Raw genomic sequence first — 16,652 nt, forward strand, 5'->3', positions numbered from 1 at the left:
AAAAAAAAGATGTTTTTAGTGTTGAAAGCAGCACCATGGTCAAAAGCTAAATAGGAATGAGGCATTTCCTATTTTTGCCATCTATTGATGAATTAATTTCTCGCAAGCTGCATGAAAGGTGGAAGACACTTGTATCTTTAATCATATGTGACTGTCAGTCTGTTTGGTATCAGCCAGCTGAGCTCAAAGCTAAATGAAAGGCAGCTTTATAGAAGAAGCAGTCAAGAAATAAACAGTGAATTTGCTGTACTCAGGAGGGACAGAAGAGAGTAGAAAGCTCATCCCCACATACATGTCCTTCTCACAGCTGCAATACATTCAGCAGTAATACAACAAAATGGTGAATCATTCATTAAAATTACAAATTTGTTTGCTTACAAACAAGAAAAGAGATCCTCAAAAGTTCCAGGAAGAACAATTATTTTTTAAAACTACATTTCCTTATACAGACCACATGTTCAATTACAGATTATATAAAATTTACAGTAATTTAGAAATACAGGAAATAAAACTACGTGAACTATGTAGAAATATGAAGAAAAATCATGAGATTCTAGTTGTAAAAACAGTGTATGAGATGGGGCTGGTAATGTTGTTCACATCTACTGCGTAAACCTGGATTATGCATTTATTTTTCTGCAGGCTCAATTATCTTTTTTCCTTTTAATGCAAGAACATATCCTTCTTCATAAAATATCTGATAACAGAGTGATTATAAAAATATTTATAATGAAAATAAATTTACAAAAGAATGTGTATTGGACAAACTCAGGAAGTCAATATTGTTCCAGGTAGCAACTCTGCCTATCTACATATCTCTAAGCATAAATGCTGCACTTAGATGAGAAAAATCCAGGCCCTGAACACATCTTGTACTGTCCTTACTTTCTAAAATTATGTTTTCAAATTGTATTTGTTATCCTGCAAGATTAAACCTAAAGAAAGCCACTACTCCAAAACAAAGGTGGGATGTGGTTTGCACCCCTAACACCCTGCAAAGGGACAACTGATGCTGTGCACATTCCGTACCAAACTGCTTTAAAAAGACTCCCCTACCCCTTGCCTTATCCACCCCACACTAACACACTAAAACCAGAATGGGTTTAAAATTCTGCATTTACCATATCCTATTCAGTTCCAATGTCCAGAAACACCAGCAGAGCCTAAGCAAAGACAGTAAGCAAAACCTGTCAAATATCTGTTCTACCGCTGCACTGGTAATACTACATGGTATCAAAGCCTTGAATGTTTTAAGTTATGAAATTATTTTTTTTCAAGTAAAATTGTAATAAGAATAACATAATTCAACAGGTCTTCCTTCATCAGAAAGCACTGCTGCATTCTTAATACAAGTAATTTCTAACACAAAACACTTAACAGAAAGCAGTCTGAGCAGTGCTCAGGTTACAAGTGAAAGTATTTTATACCTTAGCTTTTGCAATACTATAACACTACATTATCTCATCTAATTAGATTTTTCCAAAATGTCTGGAAAATGAACTTGCCACATAATCTGGATGTTTGTTTATTGACTAAACGTGGTGTTCATGAGCTAAACAATCTATGGTGGTAATACAAATTATGAAAGAGCAATACTACAGCCTAATGGACTACAGAAATAGTTCTATAGCGCCATCATGTTATCTTTAGCACAACGTATCTAAAATATATTAAGGATCAAAACTTTCTAAACTTGATCTTTACATTTCACTCTCAAAAATGACATTAAAAAAACAGCTCCTTTGTTAATGAACAAGCCTCTAATATTTTGTTACTTTTGTAATTTAATCACTGTAAACTTTGAACTTTACAGCAGAAAGTTTCATAGGTATTCTCCACTATTTATGTGGCTATATCCTTTCCAGATACCTAATGAAAGACGTTTTGACTCCACAGGTCTGATTTCACAGCATTCACATTCATGAATTGTCCAGTTTGCATTTCAACGTGCAAATTTGTGAGCAGCCCAAATGACTGGATGATTTTTTTATTATTATTTTTAGTAGATTACCTGAGGCTTCCACTGACCTCTTTTGTGATTCCAAACACTTAGCTTTTACAGAATTCTTAGGTTCAAAAGGAAGATAACCCAGAAATAGCAGAAACACAGAAGCAGGAATTTGCGAGTGCTCTGCCTGAAATAACTGGGTCAACAATGAGGGTAAAAGCTGTGTTACAATCAGCAAGAAACCTCAGTTCTCAAAATACAATATCCCCTTGAATCTTTTCCTGTTATGCATTACTATTTCCTAATGTCAATACAGTCTAGGAGTCAATCAAAAACTCATTTTTCACATGCCACTCTCCGTACTGCAGTACAAGACTTTTCTGATACCCTCAGATATTTTTTGCCTTTTCTATTCCTATTCTTTTCATTTTTTTCATCATTAAGCAGCACTACATTTATAGATGATCCACCAAGATTTAAATCATAGGTTACGCTGTTCTCTGTGTTAAAAAAATAATAACTAAAGTTTTAAACCATCATTTACTTCAGCGCTATTACGGAGGAAAAATTATAACACACTGGACAGACTTTCCAGCATTGTAAAGTTACAGAATTATTTGTTCATAAAAGTTTACAAAGTCAGAATTGATTTCTCAGTGAGGTAAATTAGACAAGATTAACAGATTCTTATACAAGCACAATCAGTTTCTGCTTGCCTGTTTTAGTATAATGGCATCTAAAACAGCTTTTGAATGGCATTTTCAAGAAAAGCAAGTTATTACTTCCAGATATCACCTACAGTGATGGCAATTATGAAAAATTAATGAAACCTCATTATTTTCATTCCTTCCTCCAGGGTCATCCAATAACTCAGCTATGGTTTTGCTTTTGTTTTTAAACCTTGCTGTTATCCAGGCTATGTGAGAGACTTCAAGCCTTGCATCCTTCAGGAACTTGCTCGCAAAAAGAAATACAAAATATCTCTTACTTAATAATTTTGACATAAATTTAAAGTTGATATTAATTTGCAGCTTGTGATAACAAAGTGAAACAATCTCACTACAGATTCCACTGTTCACCTAACAAAATATATAAATCATTCTTTTAGTAATACCAATAAATAATACAGGTAAGAACTTGTGTTTTGTGTAAAACTTTTGCAAAGATTTGCTGTTGCTAGTGAGATTTTGGTAGATTGTTCACTCAATAATGTGTTGGAAAAAATACACTTTAAGTATATCTCCACAGCTGGCAAGGCATTCTATAAGAGCATACACAGAGTTTCAACAAGCTATTTACATGCATTGCCTGTCCTTCAAAGTATTGATTTCTAATTATTTTTTTCTTTTGTGCCAGGAATCAACACATGCAGAGCTTCTGATCTTAAAGGCTGGAAGAGACAACTCAGACACATAGAGCTCTGAAGACAAGCAAAAAGCATCATTACTGCAAAATAGACTTTTACTTTTACTTTTATTTCTGAATATAAAAGAGGTATTCTAGAGAGAAAAAACTCCAGCACATTAAAACACACAAAAAATCTCATTTTTCCTTTTCAACTCAAACAAATTTCACTGCTCAGGTATTATCATCTTCTCAGAATTATTAATAAGTACTTTTAAAGATAGAGTTAGTCACTCTTTAATAGTCATTTTTAGTTAGTCATTTTTAATATTAAAAAATGTAAGCGTTATATATAGCATTTTTTAAAGAATATTAGTTAACAACTGGTAGCAGCTCAGTTGTAATGCTACTGCAAGGCACTGCATACTTAATACTTACAATAGAGAATATTTAGCTATTCAAAATATATCCAAGGACATTCTGCTAAAAAATATTAAAAATATATCAATATATTAGGTGTAAAGTAGGACTCACAAGGTTAGTCTGTGCTTCACAGATCTGCCACAGCTATGATTTATATCGCATACCCATTCTAGCTGCATTTGCTACATCTTGCTACAGATGCAAGACCTATTGCTGCTCTTTCTTTGCTCAGAGTACAGATGACTGTGGAAATGATAACAGAGGGAGGACAGAGACTAGAATTCATAGAGGGATAAAATGTCTGAACAAAAATCAGAAGACAAAGCTTTGCTTTCTCAGTTGTATGCCCTTGTGAGAGAACCCCAAGCAGGACGTGGGAAACTCTTTTGGAAACAGAAGTTTTTAACTTCTATTTTAAGTTTTTTAAGTGATTACAGCCACTAATAGCAAAGCCTTATACATTCAGAGAAAGAGAGTCAAGCTATTACGGCTCCACAACACTAACAGTTCAGGGAAGAAGGACTTCGATCTTCAAATAACAAAGTTCATCCAATAACTAAGCGCCATATCATTTCTTCATGATATGAATGTGTCAGGAGGAATATGGGTTAGTCTATAGCCTGACTAAATGTGGATTTCTGAAACAAGCTTGGGAAAAAAAATTTGAGTATGTTTAGTAAGATCACCTCACTATGAAATGCAGTAAAGGCAACAGAATACCAGAATGGAGCAAAAGGACCCTGACACAAAAGGTCTTCAGCCTTTCACCTTGCCACCAGCGGGTGCTGTTACTGCTGCAGGAATTCCACTTTCAGAGTGGATGACAAAGAAAGACTCCAAAGCATTAGAACTGCCAGAGAATGGGGGATGGGGATGAGAGGGTTGTTCTTGTGAAAATAGAAGTCTCTCAGCTCTTTCATAAATTTAACTGTGACCTACTGCAGCCCCAAGGTGCAGCAGTCTGCTGCAGGACTAAAACACTAGCGACTACCAAGTTAATAATAAATAATTTTTTACCTGGAGGGAACATGGCCAAATACATTTAGCTGTCACAATAGCAAATGTAATTGTTCAAATCATGCACAAAAAACTTTTCCACTCTGACATAAGCTTTCTTTGTAGATTCCTTCATCTTCATACAAATGACTAAATGTGACTTCTCTATAGAAAACATCAATCCAAAATCATGCAATTAAATATAAGGAGAAAAGACTAAAGCATCAAATGGATCTCTCCTACAGAGACAAGAAATCTGATTTAAAAGAATTATTGAACATTGCCTCTAAAGCCAACTGAAACAGCTGTGGAAACCAAAGGACATGCAAGATTCAGGAGATGCTGGCTGAAACGCTGCTCTGACTACAAAAAGTGCATTGATAGGAATGCATGTATTGCTTATCCTGAGCTCTGACTCAGAAAACCATCCCTTGAGATCTCTGACCAGTCACAGACTCAAGAACTCTTCCATATTCTTGTCTGCAATGAATCCATTGTTGGGTAACCCCTACAAGTGGCCAACCAAATATATCAAGTTAGTCTTTCAATTTGGCATCCCTGGAGAATTTCTGCTAAGCCTGTTAAGTATGTTTTAAATAACTGGTAACATTCACTAATGCAATAAGATGATGTACTTACCAGTCCCAAACCTTGCTTGTTACCATTCATAATTACAGTCTTTACTTATGCAGTTTAAGACTGTCATACTGCACAGAGATTCCACTAAGAGGAGATTGTAAGGAAACACTGAAATACATTTTACATTATTTAAAGCACCACAGTGTTAAATTAAAGCAAAATTTCCTGTAAGGCTCAATCACCATGCATTCACACATTAGGAATACACAGTTTACTAGTAAAATATTCATAATTTGTAACCAATGGAGTAAGAGAAGGTTTTATGCAAGTACCAAATTCTGCATTTTTTTCATCAAGAAAAAAAAATATTCAGGTGTTCTGGAGATTAAATTCATTACCTTTAGACTTTGCTGGAATGCAAACCATTCTGAAGAAAGAGTTAATAAACTAAAGACCAAGCTTGCAGGCAACACCAGATTTCCAGCATCTCATGGTGAAGGGCTCAGCGGAAACAAATGAGCAAAGTAGCCCTAATTTGGAATCCCTCCAGGAGTAAAAGTTCTGTCTTACCATCCTGCAGTCTCTATTGTTTTCATAAATTCTATCAACTGATTTGGTGTTAAAACCTTTTTAGAGAAAAGAAAGATGTACAAGTGGAAGCATGTTTATCTGTTCCCAAACTCTTGGTAAGATTTCCATTTTTCTGGCCAGCCATCCTGTGCCTTAATGATGCAGATGGGATGTAAGCACTGCCAAGACCACTGTAAATACTCACAGTACTGTTGAGAGGCTAAAGGGTAACATTATATTGATAATGGTTTCTGAGATTTGTTATCAGCAGAAAATCTTTTTTCTGCCAGATGTACTCCTATGTGAAAATATGCCCTTTTCAAGTTGAGAGCTGAAAATGACTGTCTCCAAGCAAGTCAGGAATAATTTAGAACAAACTGATTGTTCTGACTCAAACATGTGCAGGTGTTCAGTCAATCAATGCTCTGAAACAAACCAACTTGGGAATAACGATGCAATCGCAATAAAAATGCTTCTCCCTGTTTTGATGGTAGACTTTTAAACAAAATACTGATTCCACTTCCTTTGTGAGAGAAATCTCCTGAGAGAGCTCTCAAAATGAAGAACTGGTTTGCAGTGCGTGTGCAACTGAATTACAGAATTGGAAAGCACTGCCAAACACTGGTTCCTTCACCATTTTCTTATTGTATTGTTCAGCCTACAAAAGCCTCCTCAGGCATCCTCCATGCAAAACCAGAATAAGATATAGTTCTCCTACTTCATAAGGAATTATTAATGCAGTAATTCCAAAGGATACTGCAATTCTTCACCAAACTGGATGTCTAACTGCTGAGCAGGCAGAATATTAGGTGTTCTCATCTCTGCAATGCTTCTATAATTACTTATAAAAATGTAAATTGGGAAAAGTTGAAACATATGTATTTAGGAAATAAATTCATCAGGAAGAACACGTATCCTAGTAGTCCTATGATACAATCTTATGATCTCTTTTTTCACTGAAAAAACTGTTCCTTTAAATTGTGACACACACCATTTCAAAACAAGGAATGCTGAAGTCATGAGGCTACCCTGTGTCACAACAGTGCCTCAAGCTGTGAGACAAACTGCCTCAATTCTGCACTGCCTGGATTTAAGATCTTTCTAAAAATTTGCTAAGATTCAGAATAATAATAATTCACCTGCACATTTGATGAGTTAATAAAAGTTAAAACGTATTTTGCAATAAAGGATAAGAATTTTCAGAAATGTGCTTTTCTTTCAAAAAGATGCATTTGCAACCCCTAGTCATCTTTTCAACACTGCTGTAAATGGCTGCCTTATTACTCTGTTCACCACCAATTTAAACAGAACAAATCGCTATCCCTTTAGCTGCAGACCATAACAAGCTGTCCTGACTTTCTCTCGGAGAGTAGCACCTCATGTCTGTTCCACCAGGGGTCATGTTTGTCTGCTCCCTGTACTAAATGCAAGCTCAAGTACTGAAGAAGTTAACAGATGTATTTTGAAATACCAATTTTATCATTTAGATCCAGATTTATTATTTGTAACAGAATAATAAATTAGATTTTTAAAAATCTTGTTGCAAAATGTTACTTAAGTAACATTTTGATAGCCTTCCCATCTAATGCTTCTTTATTTTATCTAACAAAGTATTGTAGAAAGGATTCCATATATATATTCATGGCAGCTACATCTACAGGTAGGGCTTCATGTCAGAAGATCCCAACTACATCAAGCTGTGCACTATGTGTGTGTTGCCTTGGCTTCTTCCAAAGGGCGACATGTACCAAGTCATTACATAAGCAGAAAAGCTCCTGAGTAAACTAAATATTGTCAGTCTTACTCGAAATGCAGCAGAGCACAAAACCTGACTCGTGATACTCTCCCCTGTCCACCTTCCAGGTTCCGGTCAGATAGTGTAAAGACTTTCTGCAGCCAAGGTAAGATAGAACACTTAACATAGAGGAACTCTATTCAAAGAGGAAGATGCCCTCTTAGCTTCCTCTTTTACTTTTAAAAATTAAAGTAAATTGCAACTTCGACCAAAAAACTGGGGCTGAATTCCACTAATGCATTCAGATATCATTGCTGATTTTACTTGTTTTGTAGAGCAAGAAGTGCAAGTAACCTCTCTACTTGCTTTGATTCTGTGCTGCAGCTGTTCTAAACTGCAGTCTTTCTACAGACTGAATACAATTCCTGTGTCTTACTATTGGCTGTAAATGAAGGTATTCCTCTTCTTAATTCATTCCATCATTGTAAACTGAGCTGTGACAAATACATAGAGCACGATTGTCTGAGAAAGGGATGAAAGACAGAATAAAATCCAATCCTCGTTCAAGAGTGCCATCCAGTGTCTAAAATAAGTCAACGTACCTTATGTGAATAATGTGAACAGATGGAGTCAAGCACAGGCTCATTCTCCAATAAACAGTTTTGTTTGGTTTTTTTTAATTTTTAGAGCTCTTACATTTGAAACTGTAGAATGACAAAGCTTTTCATCCATATCAGGCTTATCTTGCTGCAGATTACTGCAGCTTACCTGAAGATCACAGCAACTCATAGCATGTTTTGTAAACGATAAGTTTACAAAAGAATTCAGTGAACTCCAATGCTGATGTATTTTGATGTACTGGGAAATCTTTATCATTATAAACCTCATAGTGCATATGCATGGAAATGCACAGCTGCAGAAGTCTGACTACTTCAGAGAAAAGGAAGTGAGGTGTATGGAACTGAACTAGTGGTGTCCAGGACACGTGGGGTACTAAGGAAATACACTGCATTTAACATTGCCATAATGAAGTACAGATAGAGCTGAATTATCCCATTTACTCCTAGGAAGCTGTATGTATGGAGAATGGTTTGCGACAAGGGGAGGAGAACTGGGCTGGTTGACTAACACAGGTCCTGATGCTGGACTGTTTTATACAATGTTCCCTGGCACTACTAATACAAAACCAGTTCTTCATTTTGAGAGCTCTCTCAGGAGATTTCTCTCACAAAGGAAGTGGAATCAGTATTTTGTTTAAAAGTCTACCATCAAAACAGGGAGAAGCATTTTTATTGCGATTGCATCGTTATTCCCAAGTTGGTTTGTTTCAGAGCATATTGCTGCACTGGGTTTTAATGAGATCGGGCCTATCGTTTTCCCATTGTAATTCTAAACACCAACATTAGGACTACTCAGAGGATAATATTTCATGGCTTTGTTTTTTTTAAAAAAAATTGAACTATTTTGATGGATAGTTTACACAACTATCTTGAAAAGAGTACGATGACAGAATCAGAAACCAATACAAAAATCAGTCCATGCATTAGTCCCTGCTTCCCAAGGTTTAAGATCTGCAGTCATATAACAACCGCTAACTTAAAAGAGAGAACTTTAAAAATTCAAGCAAATAAAAACATATATTCTTTACTCTTAGGCTATCATGAACATGTTTTTCATAGCATGATTATTTGAGGGAAGAGGGTCATTTGGATTTCATCTTATATTTGCCCTTATTTATCATTTTCATAGAGCAGTTTTTCTAGGAAACCATAACACAAATAATCTTATTATTGAACCCTGTGAAAATTCAGGTGAATAATGAAAGAGCAAGTAGAGAAGTAATTGATTTGATGGAAAGCTACCATTCTCTTTATGTATAATCTTTGGAAGGTTTTCTAGTGTGGATTTTTGTGTTAAATACTGAGCCAAAGAAAAATACATAATAAAAAAACTAATATGAACATTTTTGTAAATAAATTTATACTCAGGAAGATAAAAGCTGTCAAGAATCAAAGCTGATTAAAGCAATGTGATGAAAGAAATATATAACTGTTAATTATTTATAAACAGATGAAAATAATGCATTCTGCAACTGCAAATTTTTAAAGGAAAGCATGCAAAGCACATTCCCTTCCCTAAGATGACCTTTCACTTTAGCTAGAGCTAACCCACTTGGAACACTCGTTGGAAGTGAATTCAGAATCAGATTGCCAAAATATAAGAGCATAAGAATTTTTTTTAATAGAGTAGGATTTTAAAAGAACTCAGTGACACACCACTAAGAAGAACCTGTGTGCAACTATCAAGAACAGCAGTAGAAAACCAAGTAAGCATTTCTCTGTAGGTCAATTAATAGTTATTTTTCTTCTTCTAATTGTATCAGTGGTACTCGGACTGTGTTCAAAATCTTCAAATAATGTGTCTAGAATGGAATACAAACTATTTAAAGAAATAATAACTGAACATCAATAATACCTGAACTTTCTTCTGAGCCGTATCACGAAGCACTTTTCTGAAGTCTAGACTAATTGACTCTTTCAAATCTGATCTCCATGACTGCAGCCCACTCAAACCCATTGACCTCACTGGGATGACTCATGGAAAAAACAGTATTTGGATCTAAGTACTTTCAAATATATCCATATTTTGGCGGACACACCTTTCGGAGTACAGAAGGCTTTCTTCATCAATGTTTTAATTAAATCTTTACACTGAAATAGGACATATTTACGCTCATTTTCAAATTTCATTGACACTGACTTATTTGACAATAAATATATTGAGATTTCTCCAATCACATCAGACTATCAGGCTCATACTCTCAACATAATATCAAAATTTCATCATGATTATCTCACAAGGGAATGAACACTCTTACAAAACTAGGATAAATGGTGACCAGGTGAACTCCGGTTCCAGTAGATAAAAGGCTGTATTTTCCATCTGAAGAAAGGAGTCAGACTGTTTCAACAGCAAAATTACATCTGTTTACTTAATTAGAAATCTTGTTTCATTAAAGGGTTTGATCTAACACGCCATGTTGCCTTTATGAAAATTAGTTTCAGGGAAAATTTCAGGGAGAGTTTATACTATTCCAGTGCCTATTTCACTCTTATTACTGACAAAGCCCATGAAAATATAAAGACAAAATTCACCCTACCATATATAGTTTAAGATTTATGCAAGGAAAAATTTTAGCAAATAAAAAACAGTATTTCCTTTTTAGGAGGTGGGTGTTGGTTTGGTTTTGTTGGTGGTGGTTTAGTTTAAATATAACACAAAACGGTTTTCCCTTAAGAGTACTAGATCCTCCCCCTCAAGAGAAAGATTGTTGTGCAATGGAAAGTTAGTATGGTACCTGGGCAGTTTATTGGCTTATCTTTTGCTTCACTGCCCTGATCTGTAAAAGAGACATAGACCACTAGGAAAGGCATTGAGAAAAAGTATTAGAAAACAGAGACATGCAAATATTATGGCAACACAGACCAGCAGACATACAAATATATTCATTATATTTTGAGTGCTGAAGTTCTGGAAAATATGTTCATGCTCCTCTTAATTTTGTGTTTCATGATTTTTCTCTCTTTCTAGAACAATTTCTTTAATTGCTTCTCAAGTATCAACGTTCATTTCAAAATGATATTTTTCTCATATTCTAGATTCCAAACCAGCAGTGATGTTATCATGTCCTAATTGAATAAAACAATTTGTAAGTAAAAAGCTTTCTGTCCTCCACAGGGACTTTTAAAAACTATTGTAACCAAGCACCCCAGCAAGAATATTACAGGGAATAACAAAACCTGAATGGGCTACCTTAGAAGTAGTATTTGTTCTCTAAAGCATAATCAGTTTCTGTCTACTTTTTTTTGCCTGGTGTGACTGCAAAGTCCTTCTGTATACTTAAGAAGTCACCTTAAAAAACACATTATATTGATATTTTGATAGAAAATGATTGTCTTTATATAACTACTGATTAGATTAATATTTTGAGCTGAGCCAGGAGAAATAAAAGGAAAGAGGCACTAATGAACATAATAAAGACACTCAGTCTAGAATGGTTGTTAATCTGTGTAACTAACTACAGGGAAGAAATGTTTGGTGTCGATAAAGCATTTCCTTAGTAAATTACTACTGGCTCCAGTGTAAGACATTTACAGTAAACACCAAAAGTCTGCAAGGCATCTGTTCTACTCACTGTGGAAGAAAGAACTTTACTCCATTAATAACTCTAAAAACATGCAATAAGTAATTCATGATGGCAGTTCAAATCCTATCATCAACCATCGTTATTTGACCAAGCTGAGTTCAAAGATAGAGCAAGTTTTAAAAAAACCTTGAAAGTTTAAAAGTGCACTTTAAATTATAATAAAGCTGTGTTCTTCTTTCTAAATGTAGAAAGAAAAGACCGTGGCTTTAAACCATGTACAACAACGTTATTTTAAGAATACATGCAAGATAAGAGTTAAAATGTATATATAAAATCCTATATGATCTCAGATTCCATTTTAGTGAATTTGTATGTTATATAGAGAAGGCATGTGTAATCTATGCGTATGTATATATAATAAAATACTCGCTGGAATTTTAACATTTGACTTTACTAGAGATTTAGTGGGACTTTGCCTAAGGCAAGTTTTTAATAGCAATAATAAAAAAATACTTAATGGTACTTAAGGTAAATAATGTGTGGTCACTATGTTTAAAAAAAAAAGTAATACCAAACATCTGTGCTAGATTTCCACATGATAAAATCACTAGATTACCTACAGTTCTCCCAGAATTATAGAGAAAAAAATGTTTATTTAAAATCCTAGAAAATACATTTGATGATCAATGTAAGTATTAAAAGGCAGGCATCTTTAATGACAGAAATGTATATTTAGTGATATACAGGATACTTATTTCTGAGCATAAGGACACAATGGTATGACATCATGGCTTTAAGACAGATTTCCTTTTCACCTGTTAACATACAAACGAAGATTGCCAGACCCAAGAATGTCCCTCTACTTACATATGTGTATTTGAAAAGGCTACTTTGTTACCTGAAAAACACAATTTCCTTATCAAGGATATCATTTTCTCTCAGAAAATAACAATAAAATCCAGCTATCTTAAGAAAAAGCTAGTAAAAATACTTCAATGAGCTAAATTTCTTACAAACAAAAGATTCAGTCTAGCTCAGTGAAGGAAAACTCAGTACACAGAGGCCATCAGAAACCATGGAGAGGAGCTCCATATTCTCTCCTTAGTAGGCTGTATATTCAAAACTGAAGCTGAAACAAGTGCTTAAACTTCATGTTATTTAATCAGATTATTTTTTCTTTCTTTGTGATAAGAAACTAATGAAAGTTTTGCTATAACTACTGCAAGTCTGGGAATTTAGCTGTTCTTGTGAAGTTTATTGCCTGTATTACAAATTCCTTAGTACACAGAAAGGAATTTAATCGCATTTTTTGCATAGCTTTTTTCCCCCAATATGTTTGTTTTAATGAACCTCACCAACACAGACATTCTTTGTGATTCCTTTAAGAGAAGAGCAGGATTTCAACGTCAGCTGAAGTTTCCTCCAGTGTAATAAGGCTCAAATTTGCCATTCCTAGAGCTCTCAAAGAGAACTTGAGTAAACACATAATCAGAAGCTTGCCTTTGTGAAACAAAAGTTTGAAGATGGAGTAGACTGTACGCTGCAGAAAGGTATAGTCTATGAGGGGCAAGTGGCTAACATCCCCAAACCAACCCAAATCTGATAAGAATATGAAAACAAAGAAAAATGGACTGGTTTATATTCCAGAGACATATTCCTATGCCTCTGGTACATCAGCTATTTCTCTCTCTCTTCTCTGCAGTTTCTCCAAGAAATATAATGTACAGTTTGGAGAAATTCCACATCTTGTAAGGCAACTATTTTAACTTCTACAACTATTCATGGGAAAGAAAAAGAAACAAAGAAACAAAGCTTTTTTTCCCCTCTCCTTTTCCACATGATTCTTGGATACCTGTATGTTAATTTGAATCAAGACAGTAGAATGTTGGTTTCTGGTAACGTGCATTACTTCACATGCAGTAATAATAGCAACTTATAAAAGCAATAATAGCAAAGCTAATTAAAAAATTAATTTTCAGGATTTGATCAAACATTACGTTACACAGAATAATATATTAGTTTTTCAGGAATATATTCAATATGAGCTCATTACTGCAACCTGTAAAAATACAGAAATCAGAATATTTTAGTTGAAATTCTGTAACAACAAATATTTTGTTGAAGACAGGTAAAAATGAACAAAAATTTGAGTGAATACTAAATCATTCCTGAGAGGGATTGAAAAAGCTTCCAAGTTCTGGTTTGCTGTCACAACATTCTCAAGGGAGTTGGGGAAAAGATGTCATTTACAGTCAGGTTGAAAACCTGCAACCTTTTGTTGAAAAATGGAATCCACTAAGGAGACTACTGCAAAAGATTCAGCACAGTAATTCCTAATTTATCAGGCTGGAAAACTGTACTTTGTAGGATGAACACTGCGTGCAGTAACAGCAATTCCAGTAAACACAGCAGAAAACAAAGACTCACTGCACTACACAAAGATCAAAAGAGGAATAGTGTTTTTTAACTAAATACTGAATTTCTAATATTCCTTTAAACTGTGTAGACAACTTCCAGTCACAAGACTGCAAAAGGCAAATAAATAAAAACCCATAAGTACAGCGTGGCTCGGGAGCAGAGCTGGAGAGAGGGAATTTCACGCAAAGCTTCGGCTTCTTCAAGCATGAAGGAAATTCTTAGCCAAAATCCCCAAATCGATTGATAGTTCCCAAGCTGACAGAGATTCTGACCAGCAAACAGTAAATTTTAAACTTTGACAAGTCTCCAAGGCATATCATAAGTATGCCATAAACAGAAACTCCAGCAAACCCCTCTGTACACTTGCTCTAGAGGAAAGATAATTACTTTATCCTCAATATAAATTTAGAGATAAACAATTTTTTTCCTGGCTCCTGAGAGCAACCCAGTAGGAACTATGAAATATCTTGTCTGCTTCCCATGCTCTATTTAGTCCTATTTCTCTAACTGCTCTTGGAAGGCCATTCCAGAGCTTGACTACTATGCAAATTAAAAACCTTCTTCAAATTTCTGCTTTATTCATGTCCAGGATGTGCCTGAATTAGTAATCACACATGTAAGTGATAACGATGCTATAGGTCAGACACAATCACAGAACAAAAAACAGTTAACAAACAGCAGGTCATCCATGTTTGAAACAGACTGTATTTCTCTGAAACCAGATTTAATCCAGAAACCCATCTGATAGTTTAAGCACTTCTTCCACAACCCTTCTTATAATAAATACAGTACCATTAATTCCTTATGCAAGTCCTTTCGGAATCCACTGACTTTCAGACTCCACTAAGTGGTGGCATCACTTTCTAATGAATGTTCTGCCTGAGAAAAGATTCAAGAGGATCCACATCTTCACTAAAAACTTTAAAATGTATGATTGTGCACAGCAAATTTTCCAGTGTTTCCAAGCTTGAGAAGGGCTCCAGATACAACTGAGGCCTCAATACATATTTCAGATTAAAAGGAAGAAAAAGAAATCTAAAATAAATCTATCACTGGATTTTAAGAATTCCTTTTTACTAACAAAGTAACTGAAACCTCAAACCACAGGAAGAAAAAAAATCTGTAGATGTAGATAGCTATTCTTTATCCAAGAGCCAATAATAGTTTTCTGTATTCTTGTACTAATTCTATTCATGTTTTGACTTATCAGGCAAATTAGTGGTTGTTTTTTTGTTTGTTTGTTTTTTTAACTAGACCAGTAGTTCAATCGGACTATGCTGCTCCTGAATTTCTAAGGAAATAGAACTGGATGTCCTGATTCTCCTCACTGTGGGTAGTTTTTACTCTACCTCTGCAGTTGTCAACTTTCTCAGTAGGAAGCAAGAAGGCCTCTCTCTGAGGAAGACACACTGTCTCATTTCCCTTCATCAGCTTCAGAGGCTGCTAGGATGAAGAAGGGCAAATGGACTTGGCAACTAGGCAGATTTTCTTTCAGTAGTACTTCTCCCAAATCTAGTTTCAAAATTTATCAGCAAGTAATGTGGGCTTGAGGCCAAATCTCTCAAAGCACAGCACAGCCATCACCCCACTGTGTTGATGTGGTGGTATTACCTTACATACCACACAAGAAAATAAATTAGAAAAAGTCTGACTACAGAAGGTAAAATGTTTGAAAACACTTTTCAAATGTTTAAACACAAGGAGTATAAAAACAAGATGTAGTATGTACTCATTACTAGTTATTTTATAGCAATAAATGGTCCTAAATGTCTCCTCAATAGTTCTCATCACCTTGATTTGCTAAATATTGATTTGTCAAAATACAAAAAATCTAGAATGTATGCAAAGCAACAATGTCAAAGACAATAAGTCCCAAATGGCACAATTACTTTTCTTCCATAATTTCTTAGTCCACTTGTTATTTTGGATTTAAAACAGATGCATCCTCTTCTATGAAACAATGAAAGCAGAAAAAGAAAACACTCAGATACTTATTTCCAGACCTGCAGCAAATATGTTATCTTCTAAAGAAATAAATAATGAGTTTTCCTTACCTCTCTAAGATGTATGTTTTCCTTCTCCTTCTGGTCTAATATCACTTCTAAATGATTAACCTGAGATTCAGCTTCTGCCATCCTTCGAGTTCTCTCATTGTCATCTTCCATTCCTTTAGAGGGCAAACCTTTACTTTGCAACATTTCCAGAAGCTTTTTTATTGATTCATCTCTAGCATTTAGTGTTTGTTTTTGTGTTTCAATCCTTAGTTCCATTTCTTCTAGAGTTTTTCTTAACAGGAAAAGCTCTTTAGCTTGCCTATCATGTTCTGCCTGAAGTCTTCGAAAATTCTCCTCTGTTAGCTCAATAGTAAAATGCTCAGCACCTCGGTTTCCACTTTCTTGCTGGAGAAGATGATTAAGGTCTCTCTGGGTTCTAAGCTCATCTTGAAGAGCCTGGATTGTCATTTGCAGATGCTACAACACACACACAAAAAA

General features: G+C 35.0%; 1 protein-coding gene across 3 annotated transcripts in view; it reads right to left on the minus strand.

Annotated features, from left to right (window-relative positions):
* Positions 1 to 16,652, minus strand: part of ERC2 (ELKS/RAB6-interacting/CAST family member 2) — a 437,668-nt gene that overhangs the window by 360,416 nt on the left and 60,600 nt on the right. For all 3 annotated transcript variants that reach the window (XR_004161299.1, XR_004161298.1, XM_031555549.1), the window contains one exon: positions 16,215 to 16,631. Coding sequence is in view for 1 of the 3 variants with exons in the window: in XM_031555549.1 (XP_031411409.1) it covers positions 16,215 to 16,631 (417 nt within the window). In the remaining 2 variants the exon portion in view is untranslated. The remainder of the gene's footprint in view (positions 1 to 16,214; positions 16,632 to 16,652) is intronic.

This window comes from Meleagris gallopavo, chromosome 14 (genome assembly GCF_000146605.3).
Source record: "Meleagris gallopavo isolate NT-WF06-2002-E0010 breed Aviagen turkey brand Nicholas breeding stock chromosome 14, Turkey_5.1, whole genome shotgun sequence".
Lineage (NCBI taxonomy): Eukaryota > Metazoa > Chordata > Aves > Galliformes > Phasianidae > Meleagris > Meleagris gallopavo.